General features: G+C 45.1%; 1 protein-coding gene across 1 annotated transcript; it reads left to right on the top strand.

The window, feature by feature from the left end:
• The first annotated feature begins 4,328 nt into the window (after positions 1-4,328).
• Positions 4,329-7,978, top strand: LOC145409538 (uncharacterized). Its single transcript, XM_080279927.1, has 2 exons — positions 4,329-4,679; positions 5,531-7,978. Exons 1-2 carry the CDS (start codon positions 4,329-4,331, stop codon positions 7,976-7,978), a joined length of 2,799 nt encoding a protein of 932 aa, XP_080136053.1.
• Positions 7,979-21,988: the final 14,010 nt, after the last annotated feature.

Here is a 21,988-nt window from a genome sequence, read left to right as displayed (position 1 = left end):
CTGGAGATGTTTTGTGGAAACCATCTTGCATTCTCTTTATTAAATTGACAATCTTTATTTTATACTTTTCCCTTCATTCATTTTGCCTTACTTTATACACACACACACACACACACACACACACACACACACATACATACATATATATATATATATATATATATATATATATATATATATATATATATATATATATATATATATATATATATATTTATATATATATATATGTGTGTGTGTGTGTGTGTGTGTGTGTGTGTGTGTAAGTCGTGAAGTCATGTATAAAATTATTTACATATATCTTTGTATTTGCTGGTACAACTAACAGTTTTGAATCAAATTTCAATAGAATGACAAAGTGAAAAAAAAGAAAAAAAAAATAAGAAAGGCAAATATCGGTCTGTCTCTCTATCTGTCCATCTGTCTCTGGATTCGTCTCTCTCTCTCTCTCTCTCTCTCTCTCGTTTTTCCTAGCAGCGACCCTTGGCATCCCCAACCTTGGCACCGCGCGTCCTCCTCCCACCTATATAAGCCAGGGAGCCTCACCTTCGCCCTCAGTTCATTCCTTCTTGCCCACACTTTCAGTTCCCCGGTACCAGGGCCTGTGCCTTTGGATACATACGCCTGTGGTACAATTATTCTTCGGGATGGGAGGGTTGTTGCCCTGGAAGTGCCGTGGTGTGGGGGTCCTGTTTTTGTTCCTAGGTGAGCGCCCCCGCCCCTACATCTTCAGGACAGCTCCCCCCACCTTCAGGAGAGACGCTGAAGTGGCTAATGTGTGACGTCAGGAGCTTGGAACTGTGACCAGTGATTTTTTCGACATAAAACTGACGCTTTCTTACACATAATTGGTGGTGGAAACTTACACATTGTTGGAAATCCATACTACGGCCTGTGACAAGTGATTGGCTCGACTCAGAACTGACTTTTTTTTAACACACTAATGGTGGTGGATATGCATACTACACAAAGCTTGCGGTTGTCTTATGAAAACTGAGAGGGCAAAGGCATATGCAATTCTCCTCCCCCCCTCCTACATTTTTATGGTCATTTATGGGGTCCTTATAAATGATTAGCCTGCATTCCAGAATGCAGTTCAGTTACGATATCGACAACTCAGGCACGTTCTATCTTCAGGTACTTTAGAATATGCCTTAAAGATCTGATGGATTGTCCTCCTTTCCCCCCTCTCAGTTTTTATAATACGTCCCATACTCAATCACGCTTACATTGGACTCATACATAAACCATTAAGTGCCAGACAGTGCCAAGGAGTGCCAGTCCGAGTACATCTCAGCCATCAGATGCCATCATTTCACATCCAGGACCAGCTTGTATGATGCCTGACCAGCTGTCTGCGTCTCGGCAGTTACGTGACAATTCCTTTTTAGGACGTAGTCACACTTGCCCAAGATATGTGTTCAAAGGGAAGAAACAAGGCACAGGGTTCCGTGCAAAGTTCATTCTTTTTTTCCATCACCACCAACCCTATACTGTTGACGGACACCTTCATGTGGTGCCACTGATATAGCCGTGCAGCTCCAGTGTCCGCTTATACAAACGTCCCTCAACTCCCGCCCTATCCACCAGCATCACGTTCAGATGAGTCTGCAGCCACAATAACAAGAACAACAGTCCTGTACTTGGTTTCATCTTGTTGATCACATGTTTGGAGCAAGTGTGGCCTCAATGTACTGCAGTGAAACAGGACTTGGCTACTGATGACTAAAGAAGAGACAAAAAAATACGCTATGATTTACACTAATTGCAAATGTTAAGATCTGAGAGTGTGCACGGCGATGTGTGTGCCTTACAGTGAATCTAGGTACAGTCAGGGTCAGCCGCTCCTTTACACTGTACCAAAACCTTAGCTAAAGAGATTTTGCTAAACTAATATATCATAACCAAGACTCCAGCTCAGAATCCAAGATGTGTAAAGGGATTTTTGACCTCGACTATCTAGCGCTGTAAATATCTTACGGTGTTTCTTAGGCAGTTACTTGTGCTATTTCTTACTCTATCTATCTCTTACACTGTCTTATACGTATCTACTCGTATTACACTTCTCTTACACGAACACTTTACACCATCACTTAGTTACGCTGTTACGTTATGACTTACGTTACCTCTTACGCCGTCCCGTACTCTGTCTCTCAAACTCTCTTTAACGTTAAATCTTACTCATACGAGGGTCATGGTTGAGTGCATGGCTTTGGATTTACGAGTGTACCCAAGTCTGTTCTGTGCTAGGCTGAGAGAGAGAGAGAGAGAGAGAGAGAGAGAGAGAGAGAGAGAGAGAACTTACTGTATCCAGATATAGGCAGAAATAGACAAGACAGACAGATAGAGGTGAGGTAGAGGAGGGAAAGGAGAGGTAGAGGAAGGGAGAAGTGAGTCAGTGAGGTAAAGGAGAGGTAGAACGAAGGCAGCTGTAAGGTAGAGGAAAGGTAGGGGGAAGGCAGAGGTGAGGGAGAGGGAAGGTAGAGGTAAGGGAGAGGGAAGACAGAGGTGAGGGAGAGGGAAGGTAGAGGTGAGGGAGATGGAAGGCAAAGGTGAGGGAGAGGGAAAGCAGAGATGAGGGAGAGGGAAGGCAGAGGTGAGGGAGAGGGAAGGCAAAGATGAGGGAGAGGGAAGGCAGAGATAAGGGAGAGGAGGGATAGGGGAGGGAAAGGTAAGATAAAAGAGGTTAGATAAAGCAAGATAGGATTGTATAAGGCAAAAGAGGCTCAGAAAAGGTAGGAAATAATTTTTAAAGGCCAGGTAGGCATAGTTTTGGTAGGAGAAGTAGAGGTGTGGAAGGAGGGGGAGGTGAGGCAGGAGGTAGAGGTGAGGCAGGAGGTAGAGGTGAGCTAGGAGGTGGAGGTGAGGCAGGAGGTAGAGGTGGAGGCGTAGGAGGAGGGAAGAGGGGTCAGGGGTCAGTAAGAGGGCACCTGGAGGCACCCAAAATGACTCTCACTCTCACTAACACCAACACTTACACCTGTCGTTATTATCTCTGTCTGTCTGTCTGTCTGTCTCTCTCTCTCTCTCTCTCTCTCTCTCTCTCTCTCTCTCTCTCTCTCTCTCTCAGTGTCAGTTTCTCATATTTTTTTTTTATACTGTATATCAAACCTTACTCTTCCCAAACCTTCAGTATTTGTATTTTATTTATTTGTCTAATGTCCTGTTGTGTTTTATTTCTTTGTCTGATGTCCTGTAGTATGTGGTTAAACGTGGGAATTTATTTTACTCTTCTGCTATTTCATCTTTACTACCCCACCTCACACTACCGCACTTCACACTGCTACAAATTACATACACCTCATACTTCCACACATACACTACCAAATCCCACACTGCCACACTTCATACTGCCACGCCTTTCACTGCCACACGTCACACTTCCATCCTCACGCATATCTCACACTGTCTCACTTATTACGAGCACACACACACACACACACACACACACACACACACACACACACACACACACACACACACACACACACACACACACACACACACACACACACACACACACACACACACACACACACACTTTTTTACCATTCTATGCCCTAAAAAACATCTAAAGTTTCACTGTCATCATTTCATATTATTCTTTGTTAACTTGCTAATGACTTATAATCCCTTCTTTGAATCCTCTACTTTTTACAGTGTTGTCTTTGCTCTATGTATATTGCAGTTCAGGTCTCCTTTGATGCGTTAGCCCACATTGATTCACATTGTTGCAGATTTTCAGACCTTACTTGTTTCAGTTCTTTTGTATGTCAGCTATGTGTGTGTTTCAGTTCTATATATCACTCTGTAGGTGTGTTGTGGTCTGCTAGTCCTATATATTTTTTTAAATTATATATTCTTTATGTTTTTCACTCCTGCATTATATTGATGGTTTCTGTCGTGTGTGCATTAGTCTATTACGTGTCCTTTTTGTAGTGTGTTTCAGTCCTTTAGTGAGCCAGTCTTTTACTCCAGTCCTGTGCTTATCAGTGCTGTTTTTCTTTCTTCATCCCTTATGTGTCAGTGCTGGTTTTTTCTCCTTATGTGTCTGACTCTTGGTGTGTTTCAGTCCTGTAGTGTGTTAGTCCATTTGTGTTTCCCTCCTCTAGTGTTACTTCTATTGTGCCAGTTTCACCTTTCTCCTTTTACTAAACGCACTTAGCTTGTTTTTTTTGTTTTTTAAGTGTGTGTCAGTCCTTATGTGTCTCAGTTCTCTAGTGTTACTTCTGCAGTGTCAGTTCCACCTCCTTTCTCCTTATATTACACGCATTTAGCTTGTCCTTTAAGTTTCTGTCTCTTACCACACTCTTATAGGGCTACCTAGCATGGCCATCCGTCCTACTGCAGTTATCCTCTTTTCTTATGCTCTCATGTTCTCGTGCGGTTGTGTAGAGGCGTTTGCCGCGGCAGTGTCGGATCCTGGCGCCCTCCTGGTCCATGATATCTCTGACGTAGGCCTGGACACCCCCCTCCTCTCCCCTTCTTCTTCCTCTTCCTCTTCCCCGGACGACGTGGTGGTGAAGGGTGCCATCAAGATAGGGTCCAGGGTCCCCAGGTCAGTGGCAGGAGGGACACCCGGCCAGGATTTCCCCGTCTATAACTTCGTGCCCCAGACCGGGTTCGACTGCGCGGGAAAGAGTCATGGATACTATGCTGATATGGACACCGGCTGTCAGGTGAGCAGGTGCAAGATTTTAGTGTACATGAAAAACAAGTAAAGGAGAGTGTAGTATCGGTTAGTGGCTAGTGGCAGATTCTCAAACTTAAGATAATTTCTTTGTCACAAAGAATGTAGGGCAAAATCTGTTAGTCTTCACTAACAGATTCACAGACAAAATTGTAAGCACAGCCCTGTCGAAAATCGGATTTACCTTAAAAGGAAGGATAAGAAAAAGAGAGTCCAGAATCATCTAGTAATCCGCTTTCTTCTGAAAAATCAAATGGCAGTTACGAGACAGTTGATTGTATGTTTGTGAATCTACACCTAGTGTGTTCTTGAGTAGTTTCCCACGGGGTGTTAGAAAGGTCAGTGTAAAGTAGAAGACACGCCACAGTGCCACACCTCTCACTCCCACACCTCACACTACCACACCTCACACTGCCACACACTGTCACATCACACACTGCCACACCTGATAATCACACCTCACACTGCCACACCTGACAGTCACACTTCACATTGTCACATCTGACAGTCACTCTTCACACTGCCACACTTGACAGTCACATCTCACTCCCTCGCCTCACAATCACGCCTCACACTGCCACAGCTTACGCTGCCACACCTGACAGTCACACTTCACACTGGGATTTATATCTGGTGATAGGTAGATAGATAGATAAATAATGTAGCTTAGCAGAAGCTGTGTACCTGACATCGTAGATAGACAGATAGATAGATATAGATGTCGATAGATAGACAGATAGATAGACATAGATGATAGATAGAGATAGATAGATAGATGGGCAGATGATGTAACTTACCAAAACCAAAGCATCTGACGTGCTTGGCCCTCTCCATCTGCAGGTGTTCCACATCTGCCACGCCGACGGTCGCATGGACAGCTTTCTGTGTCCCAACGGCACTACCTTCCAGCAGCAGGCGTTGGTGTGTGACTGGTGGTACAACGTCGACTGTGAGACTTCAGACCTATACTTCGGTGTCAATGCAGAGATTGGAAAAGTCTCAGTCTCGAGCCAGTCTTCTGATGAATCTGCCGAGCTTGGGAGTATCAGGACTCAGGCTGCTGTGCGAACTCAGACTCAAGGAATAACCCGAGCTCCTGTGCAGACTCAGCCTCCTGTGAGAACTCAAGCTCAGGTGCGGACTCAAGCACCTGTGCGCACCCAGACTACTTTTCGGACTCAGACTCCTACAGTGAGGCCCGCGGCACCCGCCATTACGTCATCAGTCACTCAGCAGCGAGAGTCAGCAGGGCAACGAGTGACGGGGCAGATTGGGGGTGGGTTCCAGCAGATTGGTGGGTCGCAAAGGTCCGGAATCATCCCACCCACCACACCCACCACCTTCCGGCCATCAGGAGCCCGACCCACCACCTTCAGGCCCCAGTCAGCTTTCACCGGGCCCCCAGCAAGAGTCACTGTGTCCCGCCGTCCCGTCTCCCCAGCCCCAGCTGCCCCTATTAGCCGAGCCCCTGCCAGTGGTGTCAATCTCCTGCTGAATGGTATCCAGAGCTCTCAGACGCCAGTTGATATTGGCGATGCTAGACAGACGAGCGTTGGCGTCCCACTTCCAGGTATTGGTGGTAATACAGTGTCCACGGGGGTAACTAATCAGGTCAGACCAACAACAACCAGTAGGGGAAATCAGAGGTTCCAGACTCAGCCAGCTCGCATAGCAACCCCAGCCCCAACACGCCCCACCCAGGGTACCACAAGAAGAGTCAACAACATCAGTGTGGGTCAGCCTGCCATCCCCACCACCAGACCAGCCACCACCTCGCCATCAAGAGGAACCACAACATTTGGCAGCCGTACACCACAGCCCCCAAGCATCGGCCAGAGTGTTGGGGTCCCTCTGTCAGCTGTTAGCAGTGCATTCAAGACAGGAGCACAGAGTCAAGGCTTCACCAGCACCAGGACACAGAGTACTCAGACCAGCAGGGGAAGTACCAATCTCAGGATCCCAGGAGCCGTCAGTCCCTCTCAGCAGGGCAGCAGAGGTGGTAGCTTTGGTGTTCCTCTTCCAGGCCCACCATCAGGTGGATCACAGGCTGGAGCAGCTGTTGGCAGCAGAGGCGGTAGCTTTGGCGTCCCTCTTCCAGGCCTACCATCAGGTGGATCGCAAGCTGGAGCAGCTGTTGGCAGCAGAGGCAGTAGCTTTGGCGTCCCTCTTCCAGGCCTACCATCAGGTGGATCACAGGCTGGAGCAGCTGTTGGCAGCAGAGGTGGCAGCTTTGGTGTTCCTCTGCCAGGCCCACCATCAGGTGGATCACAGGCTGGAGCAGCTGTTGGCAGCAGAGGTGGCAGCTTTGGTGTTCCTCTGCCACGCCCACCATCAGGTGGATCACAGGCCGGAGCAGCTGTTGGCAGCAGAGGTGGCAGCTTTGGTGTTCCTCTGCCACGCCCACCATCAGGTGGATCACAGGCTGGAGCAGCTGTTGGCAGCAGAGGTGGCAGCTTTGGTGTTCCTCTGCCAGGCCCACCATCAGGTGGATCACAGGCCGGAGCAGCTGTTGGAGGTGGGGGCGTCCCTCTTCCCGGCCTGGGTGGATCAAGGAGAACACAGACAGGTTCCTCTGTGTCAACGAGGGCACAGACAAGTTCCTCTCTAAGGGGAGGACAGACACAGACAGGAACAGTAGGTGGGGGGGTCCCTCTCCCTGGTCTAGGTGCATCTAGGGGGACACAGAGAGGTCGTCCAGGGTCCTCTCTCTCAACTGCCAATTTCGGTGTGCCTCTTCCTGGTATTCCCTCAGGGGGCTCCTCCCTCGGGGGCATCAGGACCTCCACCACGGGGCGTTTTGGCTCCACGGGGGTAAGGGGGGCAGGGCATGACGGTCGTATACAGGGCTCCAGGGGCACCATCATCCTAGTTGAGGAGGACGACTTGTTTGATGACGACCGCTTCGATCTGGATGACCGATTTGATTTAGATGACCGATTTGATTTGGATGACCGTTTTGATGACCTAGATGACCGATTGGAAGACAGGTTGGATGATTTAGAGGACCATCTGGAGGCGCGTTTTGACCCGCATGACCGCTTTGATGATGACCGTTTTGACCTCGATGACCATTTGGAAGACAGGCTGGACGACTTAGAAGACCGTCTCGAGGCCCAGTTTGACCCTCACGATCGATTTGACGACGATCTCTTTGACCTTGATGACAGGTTTGATTTAGATGACCGATTCGACGATGATAATTTTGTACTGCGGACGGCGAGGCAGGGGCAGAGAATAAATATAAAACCGCCCTCTGAATTCCAGCTGCCACCACCACTGCCTGTCTAGCTCTAAATAATCTGATACTATTGCCTTCTCAGTGACCTTGGGCTCTGTGTTCATGGCTTTAGGTGGCACCCGAGTACCTTAGCATCTAACTGTGCTTTTTACACCTAAATGTGCTCTTGTATGTACTATTATTCCAGTCTCCAAAAATAACTTCTGTTGCTTCACCTTTTTATGCCCCATTGAAGGTATAGGAGTCCAGGGCAAGGTTACTCAGTCCAAATATCCAAGGTAAGGGTGCCCAGTCATTCGTATCTGAGCGGCATTACGGAAACAATAAACCCCAACCATTCCTCGGATCTAAACCCGTATGGCCCACATAACAAGAGAATATTGACGTATAACAGGCAGAAATTAACTGGTCAGGAAGAAGTGCTGTAATGAAACTCCTGAGCTAACGATAATTCAGTCCCTTGAGGCACTCCCCACAGGCACTGGCACTCCACGCAGCTGCTCTTTACCTGAGAATGACACCCCACACCACCCTGACGGCGAGACAAAATACACGACTGAGATGCGTCTTGTGATTATGTGATATCGTACATGGGTAAAATACAGAAGTCAAGGTACAGCTGCCTCAAGAGCTGTTATTTTCTTTGGATAAAAATGGGCTTTGACCATATATGATCTTTTTTGCGTAAGTTATAAGATGTTTTAGGTCATGTTTTGGCTGAAATATAGAAAAGTATTATCCGGTTTGCATAGGAACTGGAGATCTTTCATAAGCAAAGCATATTATTTTACCAATGATAATAATAGTTGTTAATGCCAGCGTTGGAAAACCTTACTCAATCTTTGTAAGTGGGAATAAGGGTTGGGATAATATTGTGAGCTGTACTTGTCTCTTCTGAGTTGAGTGACTAGACTAGGGAAGGTGAGCATCCTGCCAAACAACGCACATTGGCTTACACTTGCCCTGCCCTGTCCTGCCTTACCCTACTCTGTCCTCCCCAACGTTTCCCTGTCCTGTCCTGCCCACCCCTCCCCAACTTTTCCCTGCCCAGTCTTGCCCTCTCCAACTTTTCCCTGCCCTCCCCTACCCTGTCCTTCCCTCCTCTCCCCTCCCCAACTTTTCCCTGCCCTGTCCTACCCAGCCCTCACCACACCTGCCCTGCACTGTCTTTGCTTCACCATTTTCACCATTAGTTTTATACTGAACGAAACACCAGCGATTCTCATTATATTTGGCTTTGTTTTCTCGCCAAGTCATAATTCGAGCATTTATGAAAACTGTGATTGTGAGATAAGGTAATAATATGGATATATATTCAATAATATATATACATATGCTTACGAGAAGTATATACTGGTATATATACAGGACAGAAGATATAAAGATATTTTTCTATGTGTAAATAGGATTGAGAGTATTATTATATAGAATTATTTGGGCCCTCGGAGTGAGATGAATGAATGGGGCAAAAGTGAGTTTTAGATAATGTAATTTTATGCCTTTATTTTTCATGTAGACTACTTGTACCTCACCCCATCCTTAGGTGAGAACAGAGGTCTGGATGAGAATTATTATTTTTTTTACTCGACCTCAAATAGTAGGGCACTTAATCTACCAAACAAACATACCATATCCCTCAGCCATCCTGTTATGTCACCCCAAAGATGTTTTTGTTAAGTTGATTCATTCCTTTCGACTCTGAGGGCCCTCATACTGTCCCACGTCCGGCTGTGTTCCGTGTCTGCATCTGGCGTCATACTGAGGAGAGTACACGAGGTCTAGCTTCATGTGGTGGTTTGGGTTCCTTTCGGGATGTAATCGATGGGTTTTGATTTCCTATATAGCTGCTTTTCATCGGCCATTTTTTTTTTTATATTTCTATTTCCTCTTCCCTCCTTCCTCAGCTCTGAAATTTAGTATCCTGATTTGTCCCACCGCCTTTATCACCCCACCCTCTCTCTCTCTCTCTCTCTCTCTCTCTCTCTCTCTCTCTCTCTCTCTCTCTCTCTCTCTCTACTGACACCCTCGCCCCTCACGTGGTTCCTGCTTTTGCTTGTAATGCTTTTTGTCCTGTGTTACGTAGTTCCTTTTGGCATGTATCTATCTGTCTGTCTATCTATCTGTCAGTCTATCTATCTGTCTATCTATCTACCTACCTACCTTTAATTCTCTTCTATCTATTCCCTTTTTTCCCTACCAGCATAATCCAGAGATGCATAGTAATTATTTTGTTATTGTTTGCACTATTATTCAATCAGCAATTATATTTTCTTTATCATCTCTATCTATTATTATCTATTATCTATTTTCCTTCATCATCTATTATTTTATCGTCTCCTATGCTTTCACCCCCTCCCTTGTAGTATGTATGTGTAATATGTACGCCTTTTGTAACATTATGTACTTCTGTAATGTTCAGTCTCACTTAATTCTTTGTATTTTGAATTTCTGTATCCATGTATTCTGCAAGCTACTGTATTTCTTGTGTATTTTGTATTCTTTTGTAATAATTATATGTCACTGTACCTCACTGCCCCTTTCTTGTATGTATTGATGTGTTGTATATCTCTGTACCCGATTTGTATTTTTCAGTCACCCTTCGTCACATTCCTTCTCCTTCTCGTCACCTTTCCGTCCTTACCTTATCCCTATCTTTCTTCCGTCACCCTTAGCGTCACCTTTCCTTTGCACCCTGTCACTGTTCACCTTTCCTTCTCCTTGTCCGTCACTTTCTCGTCACCCTTATCACCCTCCCTCACCCTTTTCTTGTCCACCTTCCGTCACCTCCCGTCACCGTCCCGTCCACCCTGTCCCTGTCTACCCTCTACACACGTGATATTGTTATTTGTTTACCGTGGTGAATAAACTAGTTGTGTACGTGTATCTTGTTTTATTATTATGTAGAAACTGAGCAACCGGGGACAAAAGTTAGCCTGTTACCTCTTCTGCTTGTCATTTTCCTCAGCTGGCTAATATTTCTAAGCTGAGAGAGGCCTGGTATGTTTCCCTGCTTAATATTTCACCTCTTCCTCTTGTTACTTTCCTCCTCTGGTTAATTCTTCTAAAAGCTGATAGAAGAATGGGGGTGTGGTATGCTTCTCTGCCTAATATTACACCTCTTCTGCTGGTCACTTTCCTGTGCTGGCTAATATTCCTAAGCTGAGAGAGGCTTGGTATGTTTCTCTGCTTAATATTTCCTCTTCCACTTGTCATTTTCATCTGCTGGCTAATATTGCTAAGCTGAAAGAGCTTGGTATGTTTCTACCTAATGTTACATCTTGTGCTTCTCACTCTCCTCTGTTGGCTAATATTCTCAAGCTGAGAGAGATTTGGTGCGTTTCACTGCCTGACGTTATTTCTTCTACTTGTCACTTTCTTCTGCTGGTTAATATTCCTAAGGTGAGGAAGGCTTTGCTATAATTTCTAGCCTGCAGATGATTTTCTTTGACAAGCTGCGTTAGGGAGGAAAGTGACGGACATGCCATAAGTGTGGTGTAATATTTTGAGTGTGTGTGTGTGTGTGTGTGTGTGTGTGTGTGTGTGTGTGTGTGTGTGTGTGTGTGTGTGTTTAACTACTGTATACAATTTTTACTCTAAACTGACCTAAAAATGCCATCTTTCTATCTTGAATGCTGAGTTGTAACTAAAGATTAACACTAGAATATGATGCTAGTCATGAAGAAGTGTTATGAAAATGAGGTTGAGCCATGACATTTATTTTTTCTGCCACCAAGGCACGTGAAATAAGTTGCAAAACCACGAAAATGTGGGCCAGGTAAAGGTGAAAAAAAGAAAAGTGTCGAGGGGTTGGCAACATTGATTTTGAGTGGGATTTTTTACCATGATTACAACCATCATTTATTCCTGAAGACTTGAGACCAATGCTAAGTTAAATATTGTAGTTTAAGGATAGGAAGAATAAAAGATAAATAGTAAAAATTTCTGTCGATCTGAAATTTACTTATCATACACCATTCAGCCAGGAAGTCTACTGCTGGGTTCAGAGGGTGAGAAGTGTCGATGTAGAGGGTAGGGATACGAGAGGCAGACCAAAGAACACCTGGGACGAAGTCATGGAGTGTGACTTCAGGAATAAGGGACCGAATAGAGAGGCTACTGGAGATCGAGCACCGTGGAGAATCGCCTTTAGGTTAAGTCGACGCCTGTAAGCATGTTGGAGCCCATTTAAACGAGCCAACGTGCACACAGACTGAAAAGACGCCTACGAATGTGCACTAGACAGGGTGGACGCCACACTGAGGAGGTCGTGTGATGTGCCCTGTCCCCTGTTTCCTGACTTTTGACATACTGTATTTGAAGTATTATCTGTATTAATGATGGTGGTCTTGATGATGGTGTCTAAACATACTAATTCTAATGTACTATTGATTTGTAAAAAGTATCGCACGCGAGGATTCCGATGTCTTCCGAAGCGATCAAACTAGCTAGGGATGTCGCAATATGACATGTTTTATCATCTAAATATTTTCTTAATAGTAATGCTGGCAAGAAAATTTAATGGCCATGTAATGCTGTGCGTCCTCATTAAATCAGGTTTACTAACGCGGGGCGGAATGATTAGGATTTTTTCAGTAGCCATTGATTGTGGGGTCAGACTGTTTCACGTGGAATATATACTGATGCTTTTCTGATGATGATGATGGTGATGATAGTTAAAATGGTGAAGATGATGATGACGATAATAACGAGAGTGATGGTGATGATAACTAAAATGGTGGCGATGATGACAGTAATAACGAAAGTGATGATGATGGTGGTGGGGGCGGTGATGTTTATACCCCCTCAAAACACTCCACTAATGTATTCTTTCCGAGACACACACAAACCATCCTCTGCAACTTTCCCTTTCCATGCCTCTTCCTACAAAACTGCAGAGTCAGCATTGAAAACACTACAATTACATTCCTTCTACGCATACACACTTTCTTTCCCTCTTTCTCTGTCTTTCTTTCTTTCTCTCATTCTCTATTTTTCTCTCATTCTATTTCTTTCATACTCTTTCTGCCTATATGTCTGTCTATCTGTCCATTCATCCTACGAATATGTATGTATGTATCTGTTTCTTCCTCATTGTCTTTTCATCAGTTTATCTGTGCATCTGTCTGTCTGTCTATCTATCTGTCCATCTATCTATCTATCTGTCTATTCTATTTCTTCCCTCCTCATGCCCCTTCCCAGAAACTGCAGCGTCAGCGTAGAAGACATTACAATTACATTCCTCATAACTACGCAAATTTCTCTCTCTCTCTCTCTCTCTCTCTCTCTCTTATACAGTATATCGTCTCCTTGCTTCATCCTCCTATCAGTCACTTCTCGTCTATCAGAAGTGCTTGGAGAGAAGAAAGAGAGAGGAGGAGGGAAGAGAGAGAAGGGAAAGGGGGGGGGAGAAGGAGGAGGAGAAAGGTGGGTGGAGGGAAGGGGAAGGGGAAGGGGAAGAAGGAACTAGAGAGGGGAAGGGAAAGGGAGGAGAGGAGAAGACAGGAAAAGGGGAAGGGACTGGAAGCGAAGGGAGGGAGGAGAGTGGAGGGAAGGGAAGGGGTAGGAGGAGGAAGGGAGAGAAAAAGATGGTGGATGGGAGAGAGGGGGAGGGGGAGGGGGCACTTTTCCTCCCTCCCTCCCTCCCTCCTTCTCTTTCCTTTCTCCCTGTCTTGGTGTGCCTTTGTCGTGCCTTTATCTCCCTCTGCCTCATCTCCCTAATACGGATGCAAGTATGTCTGATTCCCTGAACTGCTGACGTCTCCCCCTCTTCTTCCTTCCTCCTCCCTTCATTCTTACATCACCAGACCCCCTCCCCTATGCCCCTTCCCTTGATCCCCTCCCCTTCCCCTTACCCATTCTCCCCTTCCCCTTCCCCCCACCCATTCTCCCCTTCTAATCCCCCCTCCCCTTCCCCCTACCCGTTTCCCCCCTCCTTCCATCTGTCTTGGTCCTGTATTCTCGTATGTTAAGGAAACTCACTAACACCTCTTCCCTAGCGATTTGTTTTTGGATATGGCTGGTTAATACAACTTTATACGTTATTTATGGAGAGTATGGCGATATTGAAAGGATTTACTGTATATAACACAGGAGATGGCAGAAAAGGCATAATAAGGAAAATAAATCACTTAGGAAAAGGTGTTAGGGGGCTTCCTTTATCTTAACTACACTCAAGTACTTTATCCTACATCCTCCACTACAGACAGATAGACAGACAGATAGACAGATAGATAGGTAGATAGATAGATCGATAAATGGATACATAAATAAATAGACGGTAGGAAGATAGATACATAAATGGATAAATAGATAGACAAATAGATAGATAGATAGAAGATAAATGAATACATGGCTAGAAAAACTGATAGACAGGTAGATATATAGACAGATAGGTAGATAGATAGATAGACAAACTGGTATCTAAATGGTATGTGGAGCAGGAAGCAGGAAGTGAGGCAAGAGTTATAGCAGCAGGCAGATCTGGCAGCGGTAAAGCAGCGGCATCGGCAGGAAGACGAGAGGAGGGGGGGGGAGTTGCAGCACACACACACACACACACACACACACACACACACACACACACACACAGTATATAAAAAGCAGTCGAGTTGGCATGCAGATGTGTTGGCCCAAATCTGTCTTTCTTATTTAGCCTCTCTCTCTCTCTCTCTCTCTCTCTCTCTCTCTCTCTCTCTCTCTCTCTCTCTCTCTCTCTCTCTCTCTCTCTCTCTCTCTCTCTCTCTCTCTCTCTCGCCCCCCCTGACAGCCATGGTCATTGTCATTACAGTCATTTCCATTACAAATCTGTAACTCCTGGTACTGCATGCACTGTGTGTCATATGGTAATTCTCAGTCGCTTCCTTACAACCCTTATAAGTGATTTCAACGGACGAAAAAAAACAAAAATCACCGCCACGGTCAGATCAATCACCGTCCAGTCTAATCTATCTATCTATCTATTGCCAGATGCCTCAATCCCGTTTGGGGTGGCCACAAACAAATCGCCTCCAAGTCGCCCTGTCCCCCGCCATTTCACTGCCCTGTTCCCAACTCACACCCCTCTCTCTCATATACCTCTCCACCCCATCCCTCCATCTCATCCTCGGCCTCCCCCTCCCTCTTTCCCCCTCCACCTCACTCACATACACTCTCTTCGTCAGTCTTTCACCCTCCATCCTCTCCACATGGCCAAACCACCTCAGTGTGTTCCTCATAACGCTTCCTATCACATCCACATCCACACCACAACGCTCCTTTATATCCTCATTCATCAGCCTGTCTCTCCACGTGACTCCACAGGCTCCTCTTAAATAACTCATTTCCACTGCTCTCACTCTTGACTTGTGTCCTTCCAACAATGTCCAAGCTTCACTTCCGTACGTTAGAGTTGGTATCACAATACTGTCATGTAGTAACTTTTTCACTTCCATGCTCACTTCCCTGTTTCTTATCACTGCTTTCAAAGAACCAGCAACCTTTCTTCCCTGCTGTACCCTTTCAAGCACTTCACCCTCCAAACCTCCATCCTTACTCATCACACTACCCAAGTACTTAAACGTACTCACATTTTCCAATTCCTCACCATCCAACCTCGCTGTACATTCACTGACTTCACCTCTCTCAAAGACCATCACTTTACTCTTCCCTACATTCACCTTTAGATTCCGTTTCTTACACACTCTCTCTCAAACTCATCCACCAAGCCTTGCAGCTCCCCTTCGTCTTCACTCAACAACACAGTATCATCTGCAAACAACAGTACAGGGAGTTTCCAAACACTATCCTCTCTCACCAGGGCCACTCCAACATCCACTACCCTACCTTGTACCTCTTTTATTACCCCATCCATGTACAGATTGAAAAACCATGGAGACATGACACATCCCTGTTTCAAACCAACTTTCAAAGAGAAATATTCACTTAGTTCACCATCCACACGCACTGCAGCCTTCGCACCATCGTACATACTCTTCACAGCATTCAACAACTTCCCATCTACTCCATATATTCTTAACACTTTCCACAATCCTTGTCTATCCACCCTGTCATATGCTTTCTCCAAATCCATGAAAGCCGCATACAACTTCTTTCCCTTCTCTAGAAACTTTTCCACTAAAGATCTAAGAATGAATATCTGATCTACACAACCTCTTCCCTTCCTAAAGCCTCCCTGTTCTTCTCCAACTAATTTCTCTGTTCTTTCTCTGACTCTGTCTATAAGTATCCTACCATACACTTTTCCTATTATACTAAGAAGACAAATGCCCCTATGATTACCACACACTTCTTTTTCCCCTTTTCCTTTGTACAAGGGAATAATTATACCTGACTTCCAATCCTCCGGGACTCTACCTTCCTCCCAGGCCAATCTGCACATCTTCCACATCCATTCTACTACTATCTCTCCCCCATGCTTCAGCATTTCACCACACACTCCATCAATTCCTGGGGCTTTCCCCGATTTAACTTTCTTCATTGCTTCCACAACTTCTATCCTACTGATTTCTTCCTGTCTTCTCACCTCCCTCCTTCTCCCAGCCATTCCCCAGCCACTTATACTCGCATTACTTCCATCCTCTACATTCAACAATTCCTTAAAGTGTTCTCTCCATCTGCTCACTTTTTCTCCCTTCTCCACTAGTAACCTACCATTTTTATCTTTCACTCCCCTACTAACTTCACTTCCACCCTGTCTTACTCTTTTCACTTCTCTCCAGAACATTTTCTTACAGTCCCTCCACTTTACACTCAAATTCCTTCCAAATTCCTCATCCACTCTCTTCTTACTCTCTCTTACTAATCTTTTCACCTCTCTCTTTCTTTCCACATATAACTCCCTCTTCCGCCTCTCAACTTCTTCCATTCCCCTATTTCTCATCCATTCATTGTATGCTTTCTTCTTTTGTGCCACAGCCTGTTTCACCTCTTCAGTCCACCACGCTGTTCCTTGCACCCCCCTCCGTCTTCTCTTCCTTCCACACACCACATCACATGCTGCACATATTTCTTCTGTAAATATCTTACACACACCTTCCACGTCTCTCATCTGCTCCAATTCATATTTGCCCAATCGTTCCTCCACTTCTCTCTTATACTCTGCCTTTTTCTCATCCTCTTGTAACCTTTCCACTCTTCTTGCAACTACTCCTTCCTCTCGTCTTTCCCTTCTTCCAGTCTAATAATATTAAGTATTCACCACCGCCAGGCCAGGAATACAAACAGCGATGCAAGAGAGTAGCAGGAACAAACTTTACTTTTATTCATTAGATGTTTAATTAATATAGTTTAGTATATCCTGGTTTACCAAAACTGAATTTCTTTCTACATGTACTGATTTGTACATAATTCATTGTACTACAGTGATTACTGCCACGCCTTTGACGTTTTTTGACTGATTTTGAAAAAAAGGTGAAAGATATTTTGAAAATTGTTGGATTTACTCAATACTTCAGTGATGAGTGAGTTGGCGAACATAGCGTAATAAGGATCATTTAAAGTGTGCAGTCAAACTTCACATTTCAAACGTTATAGTAATTAGTTTTAGCTGACAAGGACAAGTATTTACTAGTAATAATACGAGTGGAAGAAATAAGCTTTCAGAGGTGAATTTTATTTGTAAATAAAGGTGGTGGATACTCCTGGAGGTCTACTCGCAGGTGAGAGTAATCTCAGGTATGAGTACCCACTGGATAGGATATTCTCCCAAGTAGGGGGTCACCCAGAGGACAGCTCATGAATGTTGTAACAGAGGGTTTGGCAGGGTGTGTTGTTTATATTGATGATGTATTAATCTTCAGTGACAACTGGAAAGATCACCTATGCCATGTCAGTAAATTTCTTGAGCGTTTGGTTCAGGCTAATCTTGTAGCTAATTTATCAAAGTGTGAGTTTGGTCAAGCTAAAGGTCAGTACCTTGGGTACGTAATTGGTGATGGACGTGTTGCACCAGCAGCAGCTAAGGTTCAGGTTATAAGTGATCTTCCCAGACCTAAAAGTAGGAAAGAGCTACAAAGATTTTTGGGGTGACACCCTATGTGGGGGGTGGGGGGTTAGTCACAATTCTCAGTGGTAAGGATGATATCCCCCTCCCCATTCCTGGTGGGAGGTTATCCAGAGGGGAGGGTGACCCAACCCCCCGGGTGAAGGGTACACAGGCTAGGTGGCTCCTTACAGGTTAGGTAACTCTCTTGTGTGGGGTTACCCATAGATTGACTCCCAGGTGTGTAACCCACATTTAGTGACACCTCAGCTGGGTGATTATCATTGCTTTGTTCATAGCCGCCCCTCTTCTTTCGCCGTCGACCTTTTTTTTCCCCTATCATCATACATTTCCTTTTCAGCTTTGGAAAGACCCCAGTCAATGATGGGGCACAGCAGCACAAAATAGCGTGAAGTGCAAATCTCTCTCTCTCTCTCTCTCTCTCTCTCTCTCTCTCTCTCTGTAAATCCATTTTTCTGTACAATTAGCTATTTATTTGTTTATTAATTTATTGGTTTATCTCTTTGTGTATTTGTCTGTATGTCTTTTTGTCCCTGTGTCTAAAAACAAAAATAGCATGAAAAAGAGCAGGCACGAGAGCAGACATAAAAAAGAGCAGGCACGTAAAAGAACACACATGAAATAGAGCAGACCTGAAAAAGAAGAGAAATGAAAAGAAGCAAACAGGAAAAAGAGCAGACATGAAAAAAAGCAGACGAAAAAGAGCAGACATGAAAAAAACAGACGGGAAAAAGAGCAGACATATAAAAGAGCAGAGGAAGGGGGCTGCAGCAGACGGAAATAAGATAAAATAAAGTCAGCAGCAGCAGTAGCAAGCAGATGGTCGACCCCCAGCTCTTACAACACACGCACAAAAAGACACGCCGTCCCTTCGCTGGCAAAAAGTGGTTTCGAGTATGCGTTGTGATTTCGGCTGGATCGTCAGTAGCTTTGGAGATGTAATACCTCTTCCTTAGCGATTTATTCTGTTTAACTCAGTATCCTCGTGTATAATATTGATGTAAAGTTTGTCGACAGAAATGATATGAAAGGAAGGAAGGTAGATTACTCCTCCAGCATTCCGTTAAGGTGTAATATGCAAAATGAATCAGAAAGGAAAAAGTGCTACGTAACATCCAGTAGCTCTTAGAATACGACGTGTTAACAGACCCCCCCCCCCACAGAAAAGAAAGAAAGAAAAGAAGCAGGTTTGGCGGAAATTTGACGAAGTTTAAATTTTACTCACGTAGTACTTAGCAAAACATAGTAAAGGTGTTATGTGCAAGCTAAGTCGCAGCGGAAAAGGCGTTACGAAGCCAATACCATCTAGAATACGATCCCTAGACAACGATCGTAGGAAGCAGGCGTACAGGAATTTCGGCGAAGCTGGTTTTATACATGTTATCTTTACCAAAACATAATGGACAGAAAATGAAAAATGCTGAACACGACTGAGAGACAATAGTGAATAATAGTAAAGAATTTGGCGTATATTGAGGATTAGAGAAGAGAATGACTAGTATGTCTGTCGGTTCATACTTGGCAGCTCCTATAAGTGTGACTACAGTATAACAATAAGACAAGGATAGTATGGAAATTTGGGAAACGTGAAGTAAAACAGCAGGTGAATGATGATGAACGTGAGAGAGAGAGAGAGAGAGAGGGACACACACACACACACACACACACACACACACACACACACACACACACACACACACACACACACAGAGGGGGGGGGAACAGTGCCAAGAGAAATAGCAGTAAGAATAGGAGAAGCGTCTGGAGTTTGACCTAAGACAGTAAGGTTCCCACGGTGAGGTCTGTACAAAGGTGAGAACCAAGGTTACTGTGGCACTACCCCCCTCACCCCACACCCCCTCACCCCCCACACTCCATCACCCCACACCCTGACCCCTCTTCTCATACCCCTCTCCATCCCTACCTTCTTCACCTCCATCCCTTCCCACTCTCACCTCTCTTCTCTTCTTCCTCTTCTCACTTCCTTTACTATCCTTATCCTTCAACATGTAGAGTTAGGTCTTGTAGTCATAGTTTTCTCTAACAAGCAGCCTCGAAAGGACCATAAGGTCTGTTGCTGTTTGCTTTCCTGTGTGTAATCCTGTGTGTAATCCATCCCTGCTATGGCGCTACCCCCCTCATCCCCACACCCCCTCACCCACACACACCCTCACCCACACACCCTGACCCCTCTTCTCATTCCTTCCTCCATCCCTTCTTCACCTCCATCCCTCCCCACTCTCACTCTCCTCTCTTTCTTCTCTTTCCATCTCATAATCCGTACCATCTCCTTCGTCTCCTCTCCACCTCTCTCCTCTCCTTTCATCCTCCTCTTCTCATTCCCTCTCCATCCCTACCTTCTTCATCTCCAACCCTCCCCCCCTCTCACCTCTCCTCCCTTCTTCCTCTCTCCATCCCTACTTTCTTCACCTCCATCCCTCCTCTCTCTCCTCTCCTTTCTTCTTCATCCCTACCGTCTCCTTCGTTCCATCTCTCCCTTCTCTCCCCTCCTTTCTTCCTCCTTTCCTTCACTCCCTTCACCACCCTTTTCCTCTCCTTTCTTCTCCTTCCCCACCTTCATTCTCCACCTCCCTCCCACCTCCCTCTCCCTCCTCCATCCCTCCCACTCCCTCCCCACGCTTCCTTCCCACACTGCCTCCTCCCTACCTATTTCTCATCCACTCAAGGGTCCATCTTCAGTCCTTCTCAGTGTTCATGACCTTTTTTTTCCATGACCCCCCTTTCTCTCTCTCTCTCTCTCTCTCTCTCTCTCTCCCTACCTACGTACCTACCTACCTACCTACCTACCTACCTACCTACCTTCCTTTCTTCCTTCCTGTCGGTATCTGTCTAGACACACACACACACACACACACACACACACACACACACACACACACACACACACACACACACACACACACACACACACACACACACACACACACACACGCACATCAGTAATTCACTAACCCTATCATTCAGTTCATTTTTAACGTCCTTCCTCCACGCCTTGCTCATCATCCCCTCAGACACCCCAGTCCTTTCACTTCCCTTCCGCCTTCATCCCTCAAGCAAGCACGTCCTGCAAGTGAAAGCAGAACTATTAATTTATTCCCAGAGAGTTGTTTCCCCTGCAAAAAGATAACGTCTGTTTTTTTTAGTATATTGTTAGTAATGCCAGTGTTATTTAGCCTGTAGGTGCCTCGTCAGGTCCAGTGGTGTGGTGTAGGTTTGGTTATTTGATTGCTGCGTCGACTTATATTGCAGACTGGTCTTTAATTCAAACAGGAATCTTAGCTGTATCATTTTTATTCGCCATTTTATACAGTCATGACTTCTTCATATACAGCTTAGGATTTAGATTAGGTTCAGACTACTTAAGCTACATTTTGATCCTACTAAGCATCTGAATCATGGCACTTATTGTTATATCCAGAGTAAAAATTACATTCACCTCAAATTTTCCCAGACTATTTTTATTAGTTAACTGAGCTCTATTAATTTTTCTAGTATTAACTTTTAGATCTATAAACTACCTGCTATTTTATATTACCTTTGAAGCTTCCCTAATCCCGCTTCGCTATTCTCCTGCGTGTTATCTCTGCCTTTGAAATGTTGACATGTGTTGCATAAGTAACATAAGAATTCATAAGCTTTCCATATACAGAAATGTAGGTAAGGAAGTGACGCTACTGACGATAATAATAGTCCCGTGGCGCATTTTCTATAACCTGACCAAGATCTCGTCCCCTTTCAGCTCCGTTGATGGACAGATGTAGTCAGACTGCAGTGTTGATTTGACTAGTAACCAAGGAGGCGCATTCCTGCCTCATAACTAAGACTCATCAAATCTCACACAACCACGATGTAGTGTTCAAGTTGTGATAGTGGTCCTGTTCCTTCTGTATCAATCCACACTTCCTACTCGAACCACTTCCTCCCCCTCACCCCCTTCACCCTTTCACCCCTCATGCTCTCAAGTTAACCTTTTCACCTCTTGCCGTTTCATACCTCACTCTCACTCCATCTCACCCTTCAAAACTGCCTACCTATTCCA

The sequence above is a fragment of the Coenobita brevimanus genome, chromosome 81 (genome assembly GCF_032717465.1).
Source record: "Coenobita brevimanus isolate Jiangsu-jjx chromosome 81, ASM3271746v2, whole genome shotgun sequence".
NCBI lineage: Eukaryota > Metazoa > Arthropoda > Malacostraca > Decapoda > Coenobitidae > Coenobita > Coenobita brevimanus.
This window is presented reverse-complemented; position numbering and strand designations above follow the sequence as displayed.